Raw genomic sequence first — 20,144 nt, forward strand, 5'->3', positions numbered from 1 at the left:
CCCCCCGCCGCCACCCCCGGCCGCCGTCTTCCCCCCCCACGCACCTTGACACACACCTGTGCACCGTCACATCACCCCTCAACCCTCTCCACCCCCTCAGGACCTGTTCGCGCACCGCTTCATGCCGCTGCTGGCGCGCGGGCAGGACATGGTGCAGGTCTACTGCCTGGCGGAGGCCTACCTGCTGCTGGGCGGCGTGGAGGCGCTGGGCCCGGCCCTGCAGCCGCTCATGGACCACGTGGCAGCCACCTTCGAGCGCGTGCTGGCCAGCCAGCCGGCTGTGGGCGCGGCGGCCGCGCAGGCGAGGAAGACGGGGCAGCATGCGGGCGGGGGCGGGGCGCACGCCGCGGCGCGCGCCCGCTTCGGCGGCCGCGCCGGCATGCTGCAGCCAGGTGGGGACGGGGGGTTGAGGGGATGGCCTGGGTGGGTGCAGCGTGCTGGACTCGAGACCGGCCCGGGCTGCTCAGCCAGGCGCGAGCTGGCAGGGGTGTGGCGACGAGGCGCCTTGGGAGCTGCTGTTGTTCTGGGTCGACCGTGGCATGCATGGGAGCCGGGGCAGGGAGGGGCCGGCATCAGACGCTCCCTTTGGGCTTTTCCCAGGGTGGCATCATGTCCATACGACAAGCCCCTCCCCTGGAAGGCCCCCTTTGCTGCATCCCTGCCCGGCAAACCTCCTCCCACACCCTCCCACCCAGACGAGATCCAGGAGGCGCTCAGCGCCGCCTCGCTGGCGCAGCTGGTGCTGCAGCAGGTGCCGCGCGGCGCCACGCCCCCGCCCAGCCTGCGCGCCCCGCTGGAGGCCGCGGCGGCGCTGGCCGGCGCGGACTTTGGCGGCACGGTCGCCCGCCTCCCCGCGCGCGCCCTGGGCGTGCTGGAAGCGGCCATGCAGGTCATCAGCGCCGCACTCTGGATCGACCCGCGCGGGACTTGGGCGCTGGTGATGGGCGCGGAGGCGGGGGAGGGCGGGGACAGCCCCAGGGCCACTCGGTGAGCTCCTGGGGGATTGGGGTGGGGAAGCGGACGGGTCGCCCTGGCTGATGGGAGGGGGGGCGACAGTCAGCGTGTGCACCAGTGTCGCACTCTTGGCTGATCCGGACGGCCTTTGGGGCTGCTGCATCTCCACTGGGGCAAGCAGCGAGGAGCCACGTGTCGTCCCACGAGGGCTGTGGTACCTGGATGACGCGGTAAAGCTCGCACATCTCGTGGTTGGGGCCCCCCTCTCCTGCACCTCTAGCGCCCCGCCTGCGTCCACGGCACCCCCCCCGGACGCAACAGGCCGCCTGACATCTCCCCTTCCACCCGTCCCTCCCGTCGCCACCGCCCAGAATGCTGGACCGGTGGGTCTCCATGTCCCTCACCGTGGATATGGCCGAGCTCTTCCTGCCGCCGCTGGCGGTCACGGCGCGCGCGCGGCGGCACGAGGCGGCCGTCGTGGCCGCCACCCTGCTCTGCGCGGACGCGGCGCCGCAGCTGCGCGATGCGGCCCGCGCCTCGCGCGTCATCGTCCTGGGTGGGTTGAGATGTGAAGGGTGACGATCAGGGGGAAAGGGGGGGGCGGGGCACGGAGGTGGCCATGCATAGCACCATGGGCTGGGGATCGATTGCCGCTCCGTCGCTGGCCGGGTGATGGAAGGGACTGCGGGGGCGTCACCTGTTTAACCACCCGCCCCTGCCTGCAGGTCTGAAGGCCGTCAAGGAGGCGCCCGCCTACCGCAAGGATGTCGAGAGCTTCAAGGAGAGCCTGGCCCGCGCAGAGGTGAGTGAGGGCTGGTGGGGAGGAAATTGTGCCGGGACCTCCTGCCCGGGCTCACCTTCGTTGTCCTGCTGCCAAAACATAGTAAGGGGGCCTTCTGGTCGGGCCCTGCCTTGCATGCCTTATTCCGGCGTCTGTCATGGCGAGCTGCTGGGGTGGCGCAGGCAGACAGGCAGGCAGGCTGGTCGGACCCCCGCTCTCTCCGATCCTGCCCGGTTTCCCCCTACTTACAGAACGAGGAGGACCAGCTAACCCTGCGGCGGCTGTCGGTGGCGACGTCCCATGCCATCGCCGAGGTGGACGTGGCCGAGACAGTGCGGGCAGCCGCGCAAAAGGTGCGCGGGGGGCGGCCTGGGTGACCAGTTGGCGCTCGGGAGCGTCGCGTGATGGTTTGTTGCATGCATTAAGCCGGACACGGTTCACCAAGAGGCATTGCTCAAGCATGCAGCCCAGCCGACCAATACCCCGTGACGGAGCTCGGAGCCATCTTTCTCCCCTCCTTCCCTCCCCACCATGCCCTGACAGGTGGCAGCATGGCATGGCGAGGAGGCGCTGCTGGCTGCCCTGCGGGCCGTGGACGGCGCCTACCCCGACCAGCTGCGGGCGGTGCTGCAGGGCGGCAAGGAGAGCGAGATGCTGGCCGCGCTGGAGGCCATGAACCTGCAGAAGCCCGACGACCCGCCCCCCTTGGACTAGACGAGTTCACCCTTTGCGCTGCCTGTGTACAGGGTGGCATGTTTCTCTTTTTCCGCGAGTGTGCCGCTCATCATGTGCTGAAACCCTGTGACATGAGGCGGGGGGGGGGGGGAGGGGGGCTGCAGGTGTGCAGGGAGGAGCAGTTGCCAGGGTGCTGATAGCAAGAAAAGTCCAGGGCTGCAGGGAGCCCTGCACGATTGCAGGTGGCGCAGGGAGGGGCAGGCTCCACTGGAGAGCGCGGGGGGCACCAGAGCCGAGCCCCACCCTTCAGTCTATGGTAACTGGGGCGTCCCCGTCCAGCAGGTGCATCAGGTGGACGTTGGTGACGGAGCGCAGCTTGGCCTGTTTTCGAGCCTTCTTCTTGCGGTCGGCCTTCTCTCGCCTCCGCACGGCCTTGCGTGGAGCGGGTTTGAGCCCTGCACACGGGGAGGAGGGGAGGTGAGCCTCCGCCCCACTGCATGCTGGAGCGCACCGCTGGCAGACCCTGCCGATCGCCACCTGGTTGCCCCCTCACCCACACCAGCATACCTGCTGCCTGCACGGCTGCTATGAGGTCGTCCTCTGCCTCTGGAACTTCGGTCTGTGTTGTGGACACAACAGGGCAAGGGCGCAGAGAGTGGAAGGAGATGTTATCAGCAGCCTCGATCAGCAGCATATCGATATGGTGGCTCAAACAAGCGGGAGCCCTTCCCAGTGATACTGGCAATGGCCACAACTAAACTTCCCCACCCCCTCCACCTGATGCCATAGGTCGACCAAGGCTGCATCTACCCGGAATCCCACCAGTCTCTGATCTATGGGGAAGAGGACCTCCCCATTGATCTCAGCCTCAAACGACTGAAAACCTATGATCTTGCCCTCAGCCTTTAACGCCTGGAAACAAGTAGAAAAGGGAGATAAAGAACAGGATCATACTTCTCCCAAACAAGTTCATAAAGAAAATGGCAATGGCATTTTCGACAGCATCCAAGGAATTACGAGGCTAAGCACACCTCCCCCTTCTGACGACCTGCACCCTCCGCGACCAACAGTGGGGTCATCTCTGGGCTGCCACCCACCTGGACGTCCTGATCTGCCTTGGGGTACGCTTCCAAAATGGTCTGGAGGAGGACAGGTTTGTCACACACCTGGATCTTTTGCAGCATGGCCGCCTTGTTCTTGACATTTATCTCAGGCTGGTAGAAGATGCGGCCCTCGACATCATCAAAGCCAACCTTCTCATTCCGCCGCAGTTCCCTCATCAGCGCTGCATCATCCTCTATTCGTCTGCAGGAGTGGGTAGGATCATGGTGTGGGGTAAAAGCTGGACTTCATCAACTTTAAAGGCAAACACACCTACCACCAGGCAGCTCTCACGTGTTCAATGCTGCGTTCACTTGTGCTATTGTACACAGGGCCGCCTCTTTCTGCAGGTAATCGACTACAGCCTGCAATGTGGACAGGGTTAGGGGTGTGAAATAGCCCGCCAGAGCTTGAAGTTATCACTACCTCAGATAATGCCAAAAGGGGGCCAATGACTGGGTTGTGGGCAGCTTGCCTTTTGGCGGAGCCCAAGGGGCCCCTGGGGTGCACCTCCGTACAAGTCCGCGGGAATGGAGGTACTGGCTTGCGCCGTGGACGTCGAGGGCGCAGAAGAATTTGATTCGGCTGGGTGTGTTCGGCTCTTGGCCTCAGACTCTCTTCGACGCGCTGGAGTGTGGACCGGTCGTAGTGGGGGTTCAGCGGTGTGCCGCCACAGGATGCGCAAACATCTTCGCCTACCCTCGCTCCATGCACCTATCAAGCACCTTTCATCTCTCTCTGTCGCGCCAGCTTTGCCTCGCGGTCTTTGGCTGCATCGTCTTTGAGCTGACTAGCCTGCACCTGCCTCTTCCGAAAGTTTTCCAGCACATTTATGGAAGCACTCCCCTGCATCTTTCCTAGCACCTTTCCACGGAAGGCACCTAGTTCAGCTCCTATGCTTACATCTTTTAATGCTTACTCTTTGGTCACCGCAAACAACATCGGGCACTTGTGACTACGGTACCCGCCCTTCCCTCCTCCATGACCATGCTGCGAGCATGATCTGGATGCTGGACACACATCGAGGAGTCGCGCATGTTGCCCCGGGATTTGCATTCGACAAGGAGCCCACTCCACAAACCTCTTGTTTATAGGTGCAAGGGCGAGAGTGAAAGTAATTCGGATCTGCTCGACCGACATTTCTAGGGCGGAGTAGGCGAAAGCCGTCCTTACCCATGTCTGCACACCTCGCGACCTGCTTTTGCACGGCCGCAGCTCCGCCCAGGCTACAAAGATCCAGTTTCAGGCCCAGGACTCAGCATGGGCGCAGAGTCAGCTGCCAGTCCCTGTCTTCCTTGCCCCACGGTGCGTTCCCGGGGGCCCCACTGACACCTGGGGTCGCCACATCGGTGGGGTGCCCTCCTCACCGACCATCGCCGCTCACCACGTGATCCCCGCAGGCGGCACATCGGAGGCGACACCTCGCCTGATGTCCCTCTGGACTCCCGACACCAGCATCCAGGCCGCTCGTCAGCCCGCGCCCTCCTCTGGAGCACCCGGCGCCGCTGCCTCCTCGCCGAGTGAGCACAAGCCCCGCTCCCCCCCGCCCGACCTGCCATCCCTCCTCCTGGACTCCCGCATCGTGTACCTGGGCATGCCCCTGGTCCCCGCGGTTACCGAGCTCATGATCGCGGAGTTCATGTACCTCCAGTACAAGGACATCCAGTGCGTGCGCGCAGGGTGTGGGGTGGAAGTCATCTCATCAGGGAGGCAGGGCTCGAAACTTGGGTCTTGCCTCACACTTTGCTTGAAGTGTCCGCACAGGGTGTGTTCAATCTCCGCTCCCTCACCTTCGCCCTCACTCCAGCAAACCCATCTTCCTGTACATCAACTCCACCGGGACGACGAGGGCTGACGGCGAGACGGTGGGCTTCGAGACGGAGGGCACCGCCATCTACGACACCATGTGCTTTGTAAAGAACGAGGTGGGGAGAAGGGGCCGGTGTAAGGGCCGGCCAATGGTGTATCTTCATGTCGCGGAAGTGCCTGTGCAGCCGTCGCCTGCACCCTGCTTGTTTGCGAGACGCTGCAGGGCCTTCTCCCAAGGCGCGGCCAAGAATAATTCACGGCCTGCACCCAGCTTGGGAGCATGATTCAGACAGAGCAGCAACGACCTTTCCATCCGATCGAGTGCACGTCTCTCACAGCCTCCCCCCCCCCCCCCCATTCCCCCCCTTTCTGCCCTTCCAGGTGCACACAGTGGGCGTCGGCATCGCCATGGGCCAGTCCTGCATGCTGCTGTCGGCGGGGACCAAGGGCAAGCGCTTCATGCTGGAGCACGCCACTGCCATGCTGCACCAGCCCCGCGTGCCCCCCACCGGCCAGCGACAGGCGGTGGAGATTGCCATCAAGTGGAAGGAGGTGCGCGGTGGGGTGAGGTGGGGGTTCCCTGGGGCAGGGGGCCATGTGGGATGTGTTTGTGTGGGTGTGGGTGTGTGCGCGCTGATGCCTGCTGCGGCACCCCGGGCCCCGTCCTCCCCCTGACCGTTGACCAACCCCAGTGCTCCCCGCCCCCCGACCCTCCAGGTCCTGATCCAGAAGGAGAACATGCTCAACATCCTGTCCTACACCACGGGGCACAGCGTGGAGAAGCTGGACAAGGTGCAGTGGGGTGGCAGGTTGCAGCGGAGTGGTGGCATGGCCAGCCGTGCCCTGGGCTGTTCACCCGCTCTGCTCCTCGGCCCCAGTATGTGAGTACATGTTGGCCAGTTTCCTCTTCCCCTAGACACGGCGTCACACCGCCCCCTCCCCCCCCTCCAATGCGCATTGCTTGCAGGACCTGCAGCGCCCGCTGTACATGCAGCCCAAGGATGCCATCGCGTATGGGGTGTGCGATGGCATCGTCACCCCGGAGCGCAAGATCGTGGACGACGTGAAGAAGCCAGAGGAGTGGGACCGGGAGGCGGGCCTGGTGCAGCGATAGGCTGCGGGACGGGCTTGCGCGGCCGCCGGGCGCCGGGCGCGGGGCCCCGCCGGCATGTGTATTCCTGGTCCAGTGGCCCGGGCACCGTGGTCAAGTGCGCAGCGCTGCACCCATCCTGCGTGCCTGTTTGTGTACGCCCTTGCATTGTCAAACTCCGGGAGCAAGCTACAGCTGCGGCTGGAGGGCGGGGTCGGCCCCAAACTCAGCCTGCCCGGGGGGCAGAGTTCCGGTCGGCGGGCCCACGCATGCCGGCTGTGCCCGCAACCAGCGGGTCACGGAAAGGGGGAACACCCACGCCCCGTCTGGCAGGTGCTGGATGCAGGCGGTGTAGGGCGCCGGGAGCTGCAGCGTGACCAGGGTGTTGTAGATCTGGTACCTGACCTGGTGCCGTTGTTTCCACTTCTCAAAGTACCTGGTTTGGTTTGTGGGGGGGTTGGGCGGGGTGGGGATGTCAGAGGGCCATCGGCGTCTTGATGTATGGTTGGCCGTGCAGATGGTGCGACAGGTGCAAAGTGTGCGGTGCGGTTTCGGTGCAGCAACGAGGGCCCCTGGAGGGGTGGCGCCATGCACGCACGCCAGCAATCCCGTTGGCCAGTCCCAGCAGGCGGCGCCCATGCACCTGGGGGCCAGGAGCTGGAAGGTGTGGTCCCGCATCTCGTCATTGCTGACCAGCACCCCCACCTCGCCGGCACGCACAGCCGCATACATCCAGTACCTGTGGGTGGGACGTGGGCAGGGGCATCAGTGGGATGCAGCATGGTGCAGTGACGGGGACCGGGTGTGGCACGTGTGAGCGGCGGATGCGGGGCGCGGCAAAGCGAGCAGGGGCTGCGGCCCCACCAGGCCTGCCTCCAACCTGAAACAAGGCCTGCCACCCCTCACCAGTCATCGTTGGAGCCAAAAGGGGTGACGAAGAAGGACCCCTGCTCCTCAAGCTTGGCGAAGAAGGTCCGCAGCGCAGGGTCCAGCTTCTGCGAAGAGGAGGTGGCGGCTGAGGCTTCCACCCTGTGCCGTGCAGGCTGCAAGCGAGGCACATGCTGCGATGGTGTGTGCGCCTCGCACCCGTGGGACGCCCGGCTCACCTGGATTCGCTGCGCACGCCCCGCACTCAGCACCACCAGAGGCTTCTTCCCCGGGAAGACGGTGCCCAGATGCTCCACCATGGTCCTGGGATGGGCGGCGGTCCGTGTTACTCACTTCTCATCAACGAAGCAGCTCCCCTGGGACACCCTGTCCCCACAACCCATCCAACTCACTTCATCTGTGGGAAGCAAAACATGCCCGCCCCCGCGTTCTGCCCATAGAAGCCGACGTTGGCTGCATCGATGATGATCTCCGGGGACCCCCGCTCCTCCAGCCAGGCATCAAACTGCGCGGGTGTGTGTGGGGCGCCAAGATGCTCACATGCGTGATTGGGCGGCGGCGAGGCATCCTGGGTTCCCCGGGCACGGTGCCCACCTGCTCAAACTTGTTGGGCTCGCGCTGTGACCGCCTGGCGAGGTTGGCAATGCCCTGCATGTGACATGGTGGCAGGGAGGGGGGGCCTGGTCCCAGTCAGCAAACCAAGAAAGGCTGCGCGCAGCACGCCTGCGTCCACCCCCTCCGTACCTTGATGAAAGTGTCCCTCTCGGCGCTCGACAGCTTGACCGCCTGGATGGGCTCCCCGCCACTGTCATCCTGTCCATCGGCTCTCACTGTCTGCCTGGAGAGGGTGAAGGGGCCAGGACCCTCGGCCTGGGAGCTCAGTGCCTCAAAGTAGGCTTCGACCACCTCCAGCGTGCCGGGCTGGAGCACAGTGAGCTCCTCCCCCATGGCCAGGAACACATCCCTGACGGGGATTCGGGGGGGTGGGGGAGTTGCGGTGCGGTGAGAATGTCTGATCACGAACAGTCTCAGAGGCGAGTGCTGTCACACGAAGAAGACAGCGCGTCCCCCGGGGTTCCACGGTGCTCAGCAAAGGGCTGAGTCAGGGCGAGCATGGCGCAAGTCTGTGTAACAACATGCCGGCCAACAACACTTCCCCTTTCCCTTGCTCTCTACCAAGCTCACTGCATGCTTGCCCAGAGGGGGCTCCCACAGGCAGCCCTGATGATCAGCCTGTAATCGTCCTCCGTCAAACTCAGCGACAGGGCTTGAAGCCTGGTGAAGAGACCGAGCGCCTCGCTCGCCTGAGAACGAGGGTGGTGATGATTGGTTTATGCGTGTGACACGTGCGCTTTGCTGCCGCATCCCACATCGCATCAAGCGCTGCACACCTACCTGTCGGTGGGCAGCAAACGCATGCAAGGCTGGCGTGAAGTTTCTGAGCTTTGGGGGGACACCCTGGGACACCAGCTCCTCCCCCAGCGCCAGGGCTCGCTTCCCATCGCCGGCCATGGCAGCCAGCCGTGCCAGCGCCGTGAAGCTGAGGACGGATTTCAAGAAGGGGGGGTGCCTTTGAACATAATTTCCGGAGCAGGTCCATGGCTGCAACGCCAGGGCTAAAAAGCCAGAGCTGCGCTGATGCCGGCCCCATGAGTTCAGGGTGTGCCCGCTCGCATGTTCTTCATGCCGGGCCGGCCACCCATCCTCTCCACACGCACCACATCTCCGAGGGCGTGCCAAAGAGGGCCTCCATCTCTGAGAACAGAGACTGCCCGACCTCCAGCCGTGTCTCACAGCTGGGCACACCGTCGCCATTGTGGGGCCCAGTCTCGCCGGCTTCCTGCCCCCGTGCACAGAGGGCCTCCCACTCCTCGCCCCCCGCGCACATGAAGAGGAGGGAGTTGTACACGTCGGCAGTGAGCTTGATGTCCTGCTTCTTGGCAGACTGGTATGCCTGCCAGGCATCGGCCCAGCTGTTCTGTCGTGTGGCCTGCACCAGGGCCTGACGCATGAGCGTCAGGGGCGTCTCAATCCGCTGCTTCTTCCTGCGCCCCCCTGAGGAGGCAGAGTCGACGGTCTGCATGATGTGCTGCGCGTTCAGGGGAGGCAGAGTTGCCCTCCAGGCGAAGTGCTGGGGGATCTCCCGCCTGGACCGCCCAGGGTGGCCTCCTACCAGTCCCTGAGGCCTCGCACCGGTGCACCTGGGGTCGAGCAGGGGAAGCAGCCCATCCACATTGTGAGAAACACTACATATGAGTTGGGCCATGCCCTGAATTCCAGCATGATGAGACCCAGCCCGTACCGGAATTGGATCGAACCATGCAAGTTCGAGACACACGCCAGCATCCGTTGTCTGTGTGCCCTCGACAGCGCATTAACAAACTGCATGCAGCATCGAGCGAGCGATGAAAGGGGAGACCATGCCCGATGGCTGATATCAAGGGGCGTGCTGTAGCACTGCACACCTGCATGCATGTAGCGACTCCCGGGGAGGAGCGCACGAGCGAGAACGAGTGCATTGCTGTGTGGGGGGGTGTTCCCGCGCAATTTCCTGCGCCTCCCGGGTAAAGCGGTACCACCGCCGACTCGATGCCGGGGATACACCTCCGGTAGGGCACAGGCTCAACCCTCTTTCAGCGCAGTGCGTGTGTGGACAAAAACCTGCAACCATGGGTGAGGAGGGAAGCGAGCTGTGGGAGGGCGGTGCCAGGCGTGGGGCAGCGACCGTCCGTTCTGCCGGACGCACGGGGTCGTTTCACGAGGGTGTTTTTGCGGAATCTACATTCTTGAAATTGCAATCGTTGCTTGGCTGCATGGTGGGCAGTAGCGACGCTGCGTGGGGGAAGGGCCGACCCCCGATGGCTGGGGGTGCTCGAAGCCGGACGACCATCCCCTCTCAATGCTTACAGGTAAGACTCGTGGTATGGGAGCGGGGCGCAAGCTCCAGCTGCTGCGTCGCAACCAGCGGTGGGCTGACAAGGACTTCAAGAAGTCCCACCTGGGCTCCGAGTGGAAGAAGCCCTTTGCTGGTGCCTCTCACGCCAAGGGCATCGTGCTGGAGAAGATCGGCATTGAGGCCAAGCAGCCCAACTCCGCCATCCGGAAGTGCGCCCGTGTGCAGCTGATCAAGAACGGCAAGAAGATCGCTGCCTTCGTGCCCAACGATGGCTGCCTGAACTTCATCGAGGAGAACGTGAGCGGGGCGGGGCACCTGTCATTCTGCCATGGGGCCAGGCGCCCAGGTCGACGAGCATGGCGTGACGCCAAACCTCTCAACCCCATGCCCTCCCGCAGGACGAGGTGCTGATCGCTGGGTTCGGTCGGCGAGGCCATGCCGTCGGAGATATTCCCGGCGTGCGCTTCAAGGTTTGTGGTGGGAGTAGGAGTGGCTTGCGGTGGGTGTGCCGCGCAGGACCTCTTCGTGCCTCGTCGTTTGCATGCTGGCGGCGCAGACGGTGTGTCTCCACCAGGGGCCCACCGCGCGATTGCCAGACTGCTCATCAGCTCCCTCCATGGCCATCCTTGCAGGTGGTGAAGGTGGCTGGTGTGTCCCTGCTGGCCCTGTTCCGTGGCAAGAAGGAGAAGCCACGTAACTAGGCTGTCTGTAAACAAGATCTCCCTGCACACAGCCAGAGGTGTCGAGATCAAGCGGGGCCTGTTGCTGTTGATGGGAGGGAGTACGCCAAGGTTTGAGACCACCCTGACGGGCTGGAAAGTGACAGTGGGAGCAGTCTGGAAGGAGAAGCACTGAAACTCCAGATTTCCGCGCAAGGGCCGGGGCGTGGCAGGGTGCGGCTGGTGGAGCCATCGAAATATTGAGCCTTCGCTCATGGGACAGGCATCCACGCATATTCTAGAGGTCCAGCAGAGGGGCCGATGTGCTGGCTGACTTGTTCCCAATGCAGCATGAGACGGGGGCGCCAGCGAGGACAGCCAGCAGCCATGTAGCCATTCCTCCTGCCCTGTGCTTGCCACTGCATGCCAAGCATGGGCCCTGTGCAGGAAGCCGCCTCTCGGCGAGCAATCGAGACCCGCATTTGGACACGTCAACACCGCATCACGCTCTTGCTCAACAGGATGGCTGGGGCTTGCAAAGCGCTGGCGACAGAGCCGCAGGGCCGTTGTGCAGATGTTACAGGGCTGGGAGCAGCAATCAGAAGGTTTGGGAGAGAGTCAGCGGTTCTTGCGAGCAACGATCGCCTCGTAGATGTCGACACCGGCATCGAAGATGAAGGCCCATGCCATGAGGGAGAAGCCAATGGCTGCACAGGTTTGACAGGAGAGTGGGGTCAGGAGGAGCAGGCATCCACGCGGTCAGCCAGTGCCCCGCACGAGAGGCACACCCGCAGTGCATGGCAGCCCTGCAGCGCAGGGCAACCCTGCAGGGCAGCGCCCCCCATGTCGGATGTTGCGCACGATCCCATGCAGGCATTGCATGCCCTGTGAGCGGCAGTGCCCACGAGGCTGGAGGGCTCATCACCTTCTCCCCACCTGCCAGAATGGCGACGGTGAACATGACGGCCCCCCACTTGTACTGCGCGAGCCCACGAACCCATGCACCAAAGGACCGCATTGGGAGGCCTTCGACCGGTGCAGATGCGGCCCCAGTGGTGGCCGCGCCACCGGCTGCAGACACTCCCGCACACGGCCCCGCGCCCTCCTGATAGTAGTAGATGGGATAGCCCAGCTTTCTGCGGTGACGTTGGGAGACGGGTGAGCAGGGCAAACGTGTGCTGCAATGAGGCGACATTCAGTGCAGGGTGCCAAGCCTGCTGGTCGTGATGAGGTCTGCACGTCCAGGCAAGGACAGTCTCCGTGGGCTAAAGGGTATGGCTGTGCCCACCAACGTCACCTGGTTCAAATCTCCACAAAAGAAAACACCCCAGCCACTCACTCGCAACCCGCTAGGTAGGTGGGCACGGAGATGTAGTGGACGACGCTGAGGGCGAGCTGCTCGGCAAAGTACTCCGGGACACACCAGCAATTCCGGGACGGAAGGGTCGAGTTCGGGCCGTAGTAGGTGGCCAGCGTCTCGCAGCAAGATGGAACTGCAGAGGTCCGAGATTTGAGCTGTGTTGGGGCCCCTTCTTGAAGTGCGCTCTCTCACACACGGCAACCCCGCTCATCGGGCCCCACAATTGTACCAGCGTCATTCCCCTGCCAGGAAAGGCATCTCACCGGGATCCAGATAATTGGTCAACGTCTCGGAGCATGTGTGGTCGGAAGATGTTATGTTCCACATCACATCTCTGGAGCAAGCCGTGGTGTAGTCCTCTGGCAGGGGCACAGCCTCTGCTGCAGAGGCCGGCGCGGCGAAGCCTGCCAAGGCCAGGGCGGCGAACAGGAGCACCCTCATATGGCAAGGTGTAACACAAACAACCACGCAAACGGTGTTAGGATATTTTGGTTTGCTGCAGTCTGTGAAACGCCGAGCACGTTCCTAACATCATCCGGGCATGGCGCGGGCGTGGCGCGCGTGGGAGCGTGCTCCCAGTCCGCAAAAGCCCTAGGGCGCGACTGGATCTGGCCGAGATCTGGAAACTCCCTTTCAAGCGAGGTGAGCAGCGCACGATCGCCGACTTTCCAGTCTAGCTTCATGACAAGTACTGACGGTCAGATCACACGGTCGAAGGCGGCGGAGAGGACTACGTCACTCTTAACACTGTGCTGGGAATCTGCTCAAGATCTCACTCGATTGCTCCCACGTCCCAAAGCTTTGCTACCTCCAACCTCAATTCCCAGAAACCCGCTAGATGGTGGTCATTCTCTGTCTGATTCATTATGTGGGGTGAGCGACGTGACGGCCGATTGGCTCATCGATGGCGGAGGCGACTCTTCCCCGAAAAAACTTCAGCTCGACAAAGTTGCTGGGCGAGCTCCAAGGCCATCTTATGAGGGACGGGGCGTGAAGAGCTCAACGAGGGTAAGTATGTTACTGTATCCCCGATACCGCGGGCGCTTTTCCTCATGGTGCCAGAAAACCATGTGGCAGCAGCCTCTGGCAAGATGCTGGAGTGTCCAGCACATGGCAGCAGTCAGCGGAGGTACAAATACCTTTGGGCGGAGTCTGCTGACTTGCGTGTTGTCGCAGACGCACTCCATGGCTGATTGCGCCGTCCACCCGCCAAGAAAGGCAATCTCTCCATCTTGATGGTTGGCAGGTGCAATGAGGGAGCCATCGGTGCAAGCTTGGAGCTTGCCGCTGCTTTTGCAGAGCAGGTGTTTGGGCTGGCCCTGTGACCAGCAGGCACGGCCGACGCTCGGCTGCTCAGTGTGAGCTCGGTGGCCTGCAGCCTGACTGGTGGTCCTATTCATTCCGTGAGCTGTGTGGGCACCAGAGCTGGAGTGTAGGGTGTGGAGAACTCCGGCTGCAGGGTGCACAGCAAATGAAAGCGGCCTTCCGCATCTGGCATCCCAGTTGGCTGGCGATGCCGCGACAATTGCTCAGCTGCTGGAGGACGCGTCTCCCCTCTCAGATGTCATGGATCCCCAAGACTCTCTTTGATCTAGTGAGCATGGGAGGGACTCGTCAGGCGCTCACATTTGTGAGTCTGGAAGACATGGTGCCTGTCCATTGTAGGATGGGGCGCTCGACGGTGTGGCTGATGGTCTGACCCATCCAAGACCTCATGCATGTAAGGCAACCCGACAAAGACTGCACGCGAAGCCTCTTGTTTCTGCTCATACGAACTCAAACACCAAAGGCAAAGGTTCTCCTCTGCTCAGTTCCATGCAGGCTGCCGCATTGCTGCACTCACTGGAGTGGCGAGGAGTCGAGGGTAAATTCTGCATGCACGTCCACACCTCAGTGGCTACAGCGCCTTCAAAGGCGTCCAGTCAAGTCACAGAGACAGGTGCCAGCGCTGGCTCAGTTCTTATCAAGCCCGCCCTCTCATACACTGAATGCCAGGCAATTGTGACACAGCTGAGTAGGTTAGCCGAGCTTTGAGAAGAATGTTCCTGCCTTCCCCATGCATTGGTGTGGTGCCATGGCACCCAGCGCTACACCTCCGGCATTGTCTTCCGAGCCAGCCAGCAGAGACGCAGCACTCTTGTGCAGGCCTGCGGTAGGAGGGCGGAACGTGCGCTGCAGCAGCGGCCGTCGCTGTTGTGGCGACATGTCTGGATAGGTGAGATTGAGGTGAAGGACAGTAATAATTGACATTGGGGGCGCAAGGATAGGAAGAGATGCATGGTGTCACCCAGCACGATGGTCAGCCCTGCCATTGAGGAGCACTGTGGCCTGTATATATCAGCCAGTGTGCCTGCTGCGCCTCTGCATCGAATCCTTTGATTCGTGGTATGCAATCGGCATTAGGCTTGCCTGCCGGGCCCCTCTTGGGGCCCAATAGCTACTTATCACCGCACTCTTTGTGAGCATCAACCCCGATGCAAGTTTCCACTCCTCATGCACTTCACAGACGTGGCCCGGGGACCGTTGGAGCGATCTCTTCATGACGGGCTGGCGTAACCCTCGCCCGGGGGAGTGCTTGTCTAAACAGTGGCATAAAAAATATGCATACTGGTGTCTGATCCCGGCGCTCCACCTGACAATGAGATCTGGCAGCGAGTGCATGCCACTTTGGGGGCCAGTAGTATGTATGGCGCCGTTGTGCTGGAGCTGGCCACCGCAGTCCGGCTCCCCTTGGAGCTTGCTGAGCGTGAATTTGATGCATCGGTGATCAGCACGCTCCGTGCTCCGCGGGCGGCACAGGCCCCGTAAGCCAAGGACGCTCTGGCCAGCGCTCTGCTGCGTGCTAGGTCGACACTGGGCGCGTGCTTGCTGTCCTGGCTTGATGGGGGTAAGGGATATGCGCCCCCTAAGTGCGTCTCGGAGCTGGTGGCTACAGCGAGTGCCACACACCAGATCTTGAGCTACGCCATGCGCTGCACACGCTGGTGCAGATGCTGCCGGGCTGATCGCTGACCATCAAGGATGCTCATGACGATGGTGAGGATGGAAGGAGCTCTGAGATAATACACGGGCTGGAGGAGAAAGGGCATATTGCGATGCTGACGCCAGGGCTCTCATGCTGGATAATTGCAAGTCGGTATGCAGAGACCCACGGTCCACATCCTGTCCAGCAACATCCACATTCTCCTTTCCACTTTGCAATCTACAGGGCCCACAGCTGGCAAAGATGAGGTCTCTATGCCACAGGGCATCACGCTGCGCCTGCCGTCCGCCTTGACACGATTTCTGGGGACGATAAGCCTGCGCCGAGTAGGGCCACGGGAGTCGCGCAAAGGAGGTCTGCTCCTTGGCTAGAGGGCTTTGGTGAGGCTGTAGCACCAGGCGAGCTGGGCCCCCTGTCTGCTACCCTCAGATGTCTCTTGAAGCTGTGAGTTGGCGGTCGAGCCTTGGTGGTACCAATTGACACCAGGTTGGAGGTGTGACAGGTTGATGGGGGCACCATGGCCAGCTTGCATTGCTGTGCTCCCGTAGGGCTAGCAGTGGAGGTCCCACCGGTTTGCTTGCTGCCCTCTCCCCCCCCCCTTGCAGCCGTAGATGATGGCGGGATTGCTAAAGGCCTACAACCATGTGTCAATGGCGGCCCTCAGCCATCTCAGTGTGGAGCAACCAATGCGACTGCCGCTGGTGGCGACTGCTAAGAGGCAGCATGGAGCACGCCAGCCGCCCTGGGAGACATGGACATACCTTGATCTTGGACTGGAGTGCATCTGTAGCACCATCGTGGAGGATGCAAGTACAGCTGGGCAGCAGCAAACTGAGTACAGGAGATCTCTGCAGGTGAGGTTTGGGATACTGGGGTCCATGCTGTTGGCAACGTTGATGCCCTCCCGGAACTCGCCACCACACAAGCAGGGATGCTGAAGTCCATGGCCAACCCATGCCAGATCATCAGGGACAGCGCACTGTCCCTTCTTTGATGTGCACAACCTCGTCGTGCCTGAGACTTGGGTATTGCATGCCGTGCCCATGAGCTTGTGGCCTGAGAACGCCCTGGAATCAGCATTCCATTGGGGTGTTCCATACCTCCATCCTCCATCAGACACCATCTTATCCTGTTCGTTGGAATAGCCCTGTCAAATTGTGAGAATGCACATGTATATCCCGTCCCATGTCTAGGAAGTGATTTTTGCGCCCCTCACTTCACGTTGTGGCATGCCTCAACGTTTTTACTTTGTTACTGCTTCCTCATGCAGCAAGGCTTAGGAAGTGGTGGCACAGTTTACCCCATCAAGACGGATGGGTCGTTCGCCTGCACGGAGGCCGAAATTCTGCATCAGCATTGCTGCCGGGACAATGGCTGGACGATATGCAGAGCACAGGGAGCCATCTTCGAACATCTTACATTGGTTTCAGTCCAATGAGTTGATTGGAACGTCAACGCGCGTCCTCCTATCGCATAGCCTGTGACGGCGGGAACAAGCTGGAGTCGTCGTGTCACCCCGGGGGGGTGCTACCTACCCCCCTCGCACCCTCCTTATGTGACAGGAGCAGTAGGGGAATGACTAGAAGCGACTTCGATGCACAGTTTCCTGACCCAGTTCCCATAAGTTCTCAAGCTCCTAGAATATACTGGAGGAGGACCCATCTGGCGAACCTAGAAATCCTATTAGGAGTCGTGCGGCACGATGGCTTCGCAGGGCCGCATTCCTCTTATGGGCCTGACGCTTCTCGTACTGAGCCTTGGTGTGCTCGCGAAGGTGATGTCGAAGGATGCTGGCGATGCGGAACACTCGTATTGCAGGGGATGGTCCGTACGGCCATCCACCTTGGAAGAGCAAAGCACGCCCCCTCCCACTCCTTCAGGGCGCATGCACGACGAAGTTTTTCTCACTCCCGGGAGCCACGTGAGTTCTGGCTGACGGGATCAGTGTATTGTCGTCCCGGCCTGCCCCATCCGAGTCTGCGGGCCTTTTTGGGAATGAGCGGATGTCGCACCGTCCGGACTCTGACAACCGACCCCTTCACTCCTCATCCTCGCCACTCTCTCATAGGTATGGACCGCATGTTTATGTGCTGGAGCTCAACAGTGCAGATGATCTCTGCAGGTATGAGCAGGGTCCTTGCATATCTGTTGATCGAATGAGTTTGTTTGGACGATGTTGGATGTGTTTGTGATGGAGCTTCCTCCTGTCACTGTATTGATCCCCAAGCATCACCTATACCAGATCGCAAGGGTACAGCAAGGCAGGGTCCGTCAGGAAGTCCACCCTCCATGCCATGGGGATTTCTGTCAGCGCCATTAGGATGAGTCCTTTCAAGGTCTTGGAGGCGCGGTCTACCGAGGTTATTGTCAGCGTTGAATGCCTCAGGACGGGACAGAAGGCATGCACTGCTGACAAGAACGGCAACATTGGAACTGGGAACCATGGGAATAACAACTTTGGTGACTACAATGACGGCGACAGCAACATTGGTGAGCAAGAATTGGGGAGACAGACTGTGGGCACTGGGTCAAATGGGCTACTCAAGCTTGGGTTGTAGGAGTGGTGTTAGTGACGACAGATTCCATCCATCCATACGTTGTGCCTGCTCCCAACTGCACAGGGAGCTACAACAAGGGCAACAGCAACTGGGGAGACAACAACAAGGGCACTAATCTCCGGTGCAATAATGCAACGGGAACTCGAAAGGTTGTCAACACATGTGACCTCAAGCAACTCCGCATTTCTGTGCGTGTGAACTACAATCCTCCGCCGCCCCTACCCAAGAAGCTGCCTCCCCCTTCACCCAAGAAGCTGCCTCCCCCTTCACCCAAGAAGCTGCCTCCCCCTTCACCCAAGAAGCTGCCTCCCCTCACCCAAGAAGCTGCCTCCCCCTTCACCCAAGAAGCTGCCTCCCCCTCCACCCAGAAAGATCCCCCCCCCTCCGCCTGGGAAGACCTTCCCCCCTCCACCCAGTAAGATGCCTCCCACTCCACCAGGAAAGAGATCACCACCTCCAATACAGCCCCCCTCTCCTCAGCCCTCTCCTACGTCCCCCTCTCCACCTCCTCCATCTCCTTCTCCCCCATCTCCTTTCCCCTCCCCGCCTCCGCCCTCTCCACCCTCCCCACCACCCAACCCACCACCCCCGCCGTCACCTCCTCCGCCCCCCCCTGCTACATTGACTGGCTCGATCTCCTTCAATTATCTCACAAGCACCATGGTGAATCTGCACATCGATTTCGTCCAGTCAGGGTATAACGGTTACACTGGCAGAGTGCTACTGTATACTACATCCCTCGCTAACCCCTTCAGTGTCACCGTCTCCTTCTCGGCACCAAATGTCGACATAATCAGAGTCATTACAGCCTCTGCTGCCACCAGCTATGGTTACAGCAGTGTCCTGGTCCAGGACTCTAACAACAACGTCATACTGGTTCAACAGCTGCCTTTGATCCAAAATTCTCCCCCCCCACCCTCCTCCGTCGGTGTGTGCGGCGACTCCCGGGTCTTGATGAGCAGCAGCGGTTTGTGTTCCGACCCCACCCCCGTCGTCGTGATATGTACCGAGTCGGGGGTGCCCACAGCCACTTGTGAGGCTGGGACTCAGCCTGAGCTACCTGTCTGCGAAGGCTCTCCTGTCGTCCCAGCGTCAGGGGTGTGCTCAGATAGCAGGCCCACCCTTACTGTCTGCAACGACGGCAACGTGCCCACAGCAGCCTGCCTGCCAGCCTCCCAGCCACCCCCACCGCCAGCGGTTCCACCACCCCCACCATCGCTGGCCACAGTCTCCGGTACTGCCGTCCTGTCAGACACCTCTGTCACCTTTGCCATCACCGCATCAGGTGCACTGCCGGATTTTTACAACATTGGCTTTTTCACGAAGGACGGCGCGATGGCGAGATCCAGCCAAAAGCGCGTCATCACTCAGGACAATCCGCAAACCTGGGTTGAGGCCATCTCGTCAGCCAGTCTGGTCCCATTCATTAAGTCTGTTCAAGTGGTGGCGGGTACCAACACTGGAGGCTTTTCCCCTCCCTACACAATTCAGCTCTGATCATCCCCCATCCTTCCATCCCGCCCTGAGTCTGTTTGCACCCTATGACTATTCTCATTGCAAACCATCCTGTAATCCACCTACACTGGGACCTTGCTTTGCAAGGAAATGTCGCTGAGGGAAGGTGGCAGAAAAGCTAGGGAAGAAGAGATAGGACGCCAGCATAGAAGGGTATCCAAACCTTGATTGTGCTCACTGTCCGCTGTACCAGCCCTGCGTCCCAAGGTAGGCGCATGTCTCGCATGCTGACCGGTGCCTTGTGGAGCGCAGGGTCCTCGATTACTGCGTTGCTGCGGTGATGCCGGTCCCGCTGTTCCCAGTCGGGCAGTAGATGCCAATGGCCCAGGGCGGTAGGAGTCTGGTCCGTCCAGGTCTCCCTCCAAGGATCTGTGGAGGACGTGAGATGTTGGGAAGGAGTGCGCCTCAGCAGCGACGCGCAGCCGATATCTTGCCCATCAGCACAGGCGCGATGCATGAGGCCGACATCAGTCCCCCAACCAGGCAGGTCCCCACTCAGTCACACTAACAATCTACCGTATGACCGTGTATCGGGGTCGCCACTGGTCAGTAAACACGCATGAGGAACTCCAGGTCAGACCAGCCCCCTCCAACACACCGGTCAGCCAGTGATGAATGGGTCCAAGTGTGCTCTGGGCAGCGATGGCGACGGACACAGTGTGCGTCACGAATTGGTCTTACAAGACCATGAAGGCGAAGTGTTAAATCTGTGGGGTGAGTGCAAGAAGGTTCGTTGAGACATCCTGCGTGAGCATGGCGCTGGTGCAATGGCCAGCACTTAATCATCTAAGCGTTGTGATGCAACACAGGACCATCCCTTTGGTTCTTAATCACACTTGCCCCTCCCCGGATCTGCCAGACTCACACAGAATATG

At 61.3% G+C, this 20,144-nt stretch overlaps 6 protein-coding genes across 6 annotated transcripts; 2 read left to right on the forward strand and 4 right to left on the reverse strand.

The window, feature by feature from the left end:
* Positions 1-2,716: 2,716 nt before the first annotated feature.
* Positions 2,717-3,690, reverse strand: F751_0117 (hypothetical protein; the record flags this gene model as incomplete). Its single annotated transcript, XM_011401115.1, has 4 exons — positions 2,717-2,865; positions 2,978-3,029; positions 3,233-3,322; positions 3,577-3,690. 4 exons carry the CDS (start codon positions 3,688-3,690, stop codon positions 2,717-2,719), a joined length of 405 nt encoding a protein of 134 aa, XP_011399417.1.
* A 1,250-nt stretch (positions 3,691-4,940) lies between these two features.
* F751_0118 (ATP-dependent Clp protease proteolytic subunit-related protein 3, chloroplastic) lies at positions 4,941-6,434 on the forward strand (the record flags this gene model as incomplete). Its single annotated transcript, XM_011401116.1, has 5 exons — positions 4,941-5,191; positions 5,319-5,436; positions 5,702-5,872; positions 6,038-6,112; positions 6,288-6,434. The coding sequence occupies 5 exons, from the start codon at positions 4,941-4,943 to the stop codon at positions 6,432-6,434; spliced, it is 762 nt and encodes a 253-aa protein (XP_011399418.1).
* Positions 6,435-6,599: 165 nt separating this feature from the next.
* On the reverse strand, positions 6,600-9,381 carry F751_0119 (Proteinaceous RNase P 1, chloroplastic/mitochondrial; the record flags this gene model as incomplete). The annotated part of the gene is made up of 10 exons (XM_011401117.1): positions 6,600-6,846; positions 7,054-7,149; positions 7,317-7,405; positions 7,517-7,601; positions 7,691-7,803; positions 7,893-7,946; positions 8,043-8,262; positions 8,484-8,602; positions 8,694-8,838; positions 9,017-9,381. The coding sequence occupies 10 exons, from the start codon at positions 9,379-9,381 to the stop codon at positions 6,600-6,602; spliced, it is 1,533 nt and encodes a 510-aa protein (XP_011399419.1).
* A 198-nt stretch (positions 9,382-9,579) lies between these two features.
* Positions 9,580-10,895, forward strand: F751_0120 (40S ribosomal protein S23-2; the record flags this gene model as incomplete). Its single annotated transcript, XM_011401118.1, has 4 exons — positions 9,580-9,649; positions 10,208-10,491; positions 10,593-10,664; positions 10,827-10,895. The coding sequence occupies 4 exons, from the start codon at positions 9,580-9,582 to the stop codon at positions 10,893-10,895; spliced, it is 495 nt and encodes a 164-aa protein (XP_011399420.1).
* F751_0121 (hypothetical protein) lies at positions 10,660-11,148 on the reverse strand (the record flags this gene model as incomplete). Its single annotated transcript, XM_011401119.1, has 1 exon — positions 10,660-11,148. One exon carries the CDS (start codon positions 11,146-11,148, stop codon positions 10,660-10,662), a length of 489 nt encoding a protein of 162 aa, XP_011399421.1.
* A 323-nt stretch (positions 11,149-11,471) lies between these two features.
* Positions 11,472-12,654, reverse strand: F751_0122 (hypothetical protein; the record flags this gene model as incomplete). Its single annotated transcript, XM_011401120.1, has 4 exons — positions 11,472-11,560; positions 11,790-11,989; positions 12,193-12,346; positions 12,477-12,654. The coding sequence occupies 4 exons, from the start codon at positions 12,652-12,654 to the stop codon at positions 11,472-11,474; spliced, it is 621 nt and encodes a 206-aa protein (XP_011399422.1).
* Between the last annotated feature and the right edge of the window lie 7,490 nt (positions 12,655-20,144).

The sequence above is a fragment of the Auxenochlorella protothecoides genome, assembly GCF_000733215.1.
Source record: "Auxenochlorella protothecoides strain 0710 contig720, whole genome shotgun sequence".
Classification (NCBI taxonomy): domain Eukaryota; kingdom Viridiplantae; phylum Chlorophyta; class Trebouxiophyceae; order Chlorellales; family Chlorellaceae; genus Auxenochlorella; species Auxenochlorella protothecoides.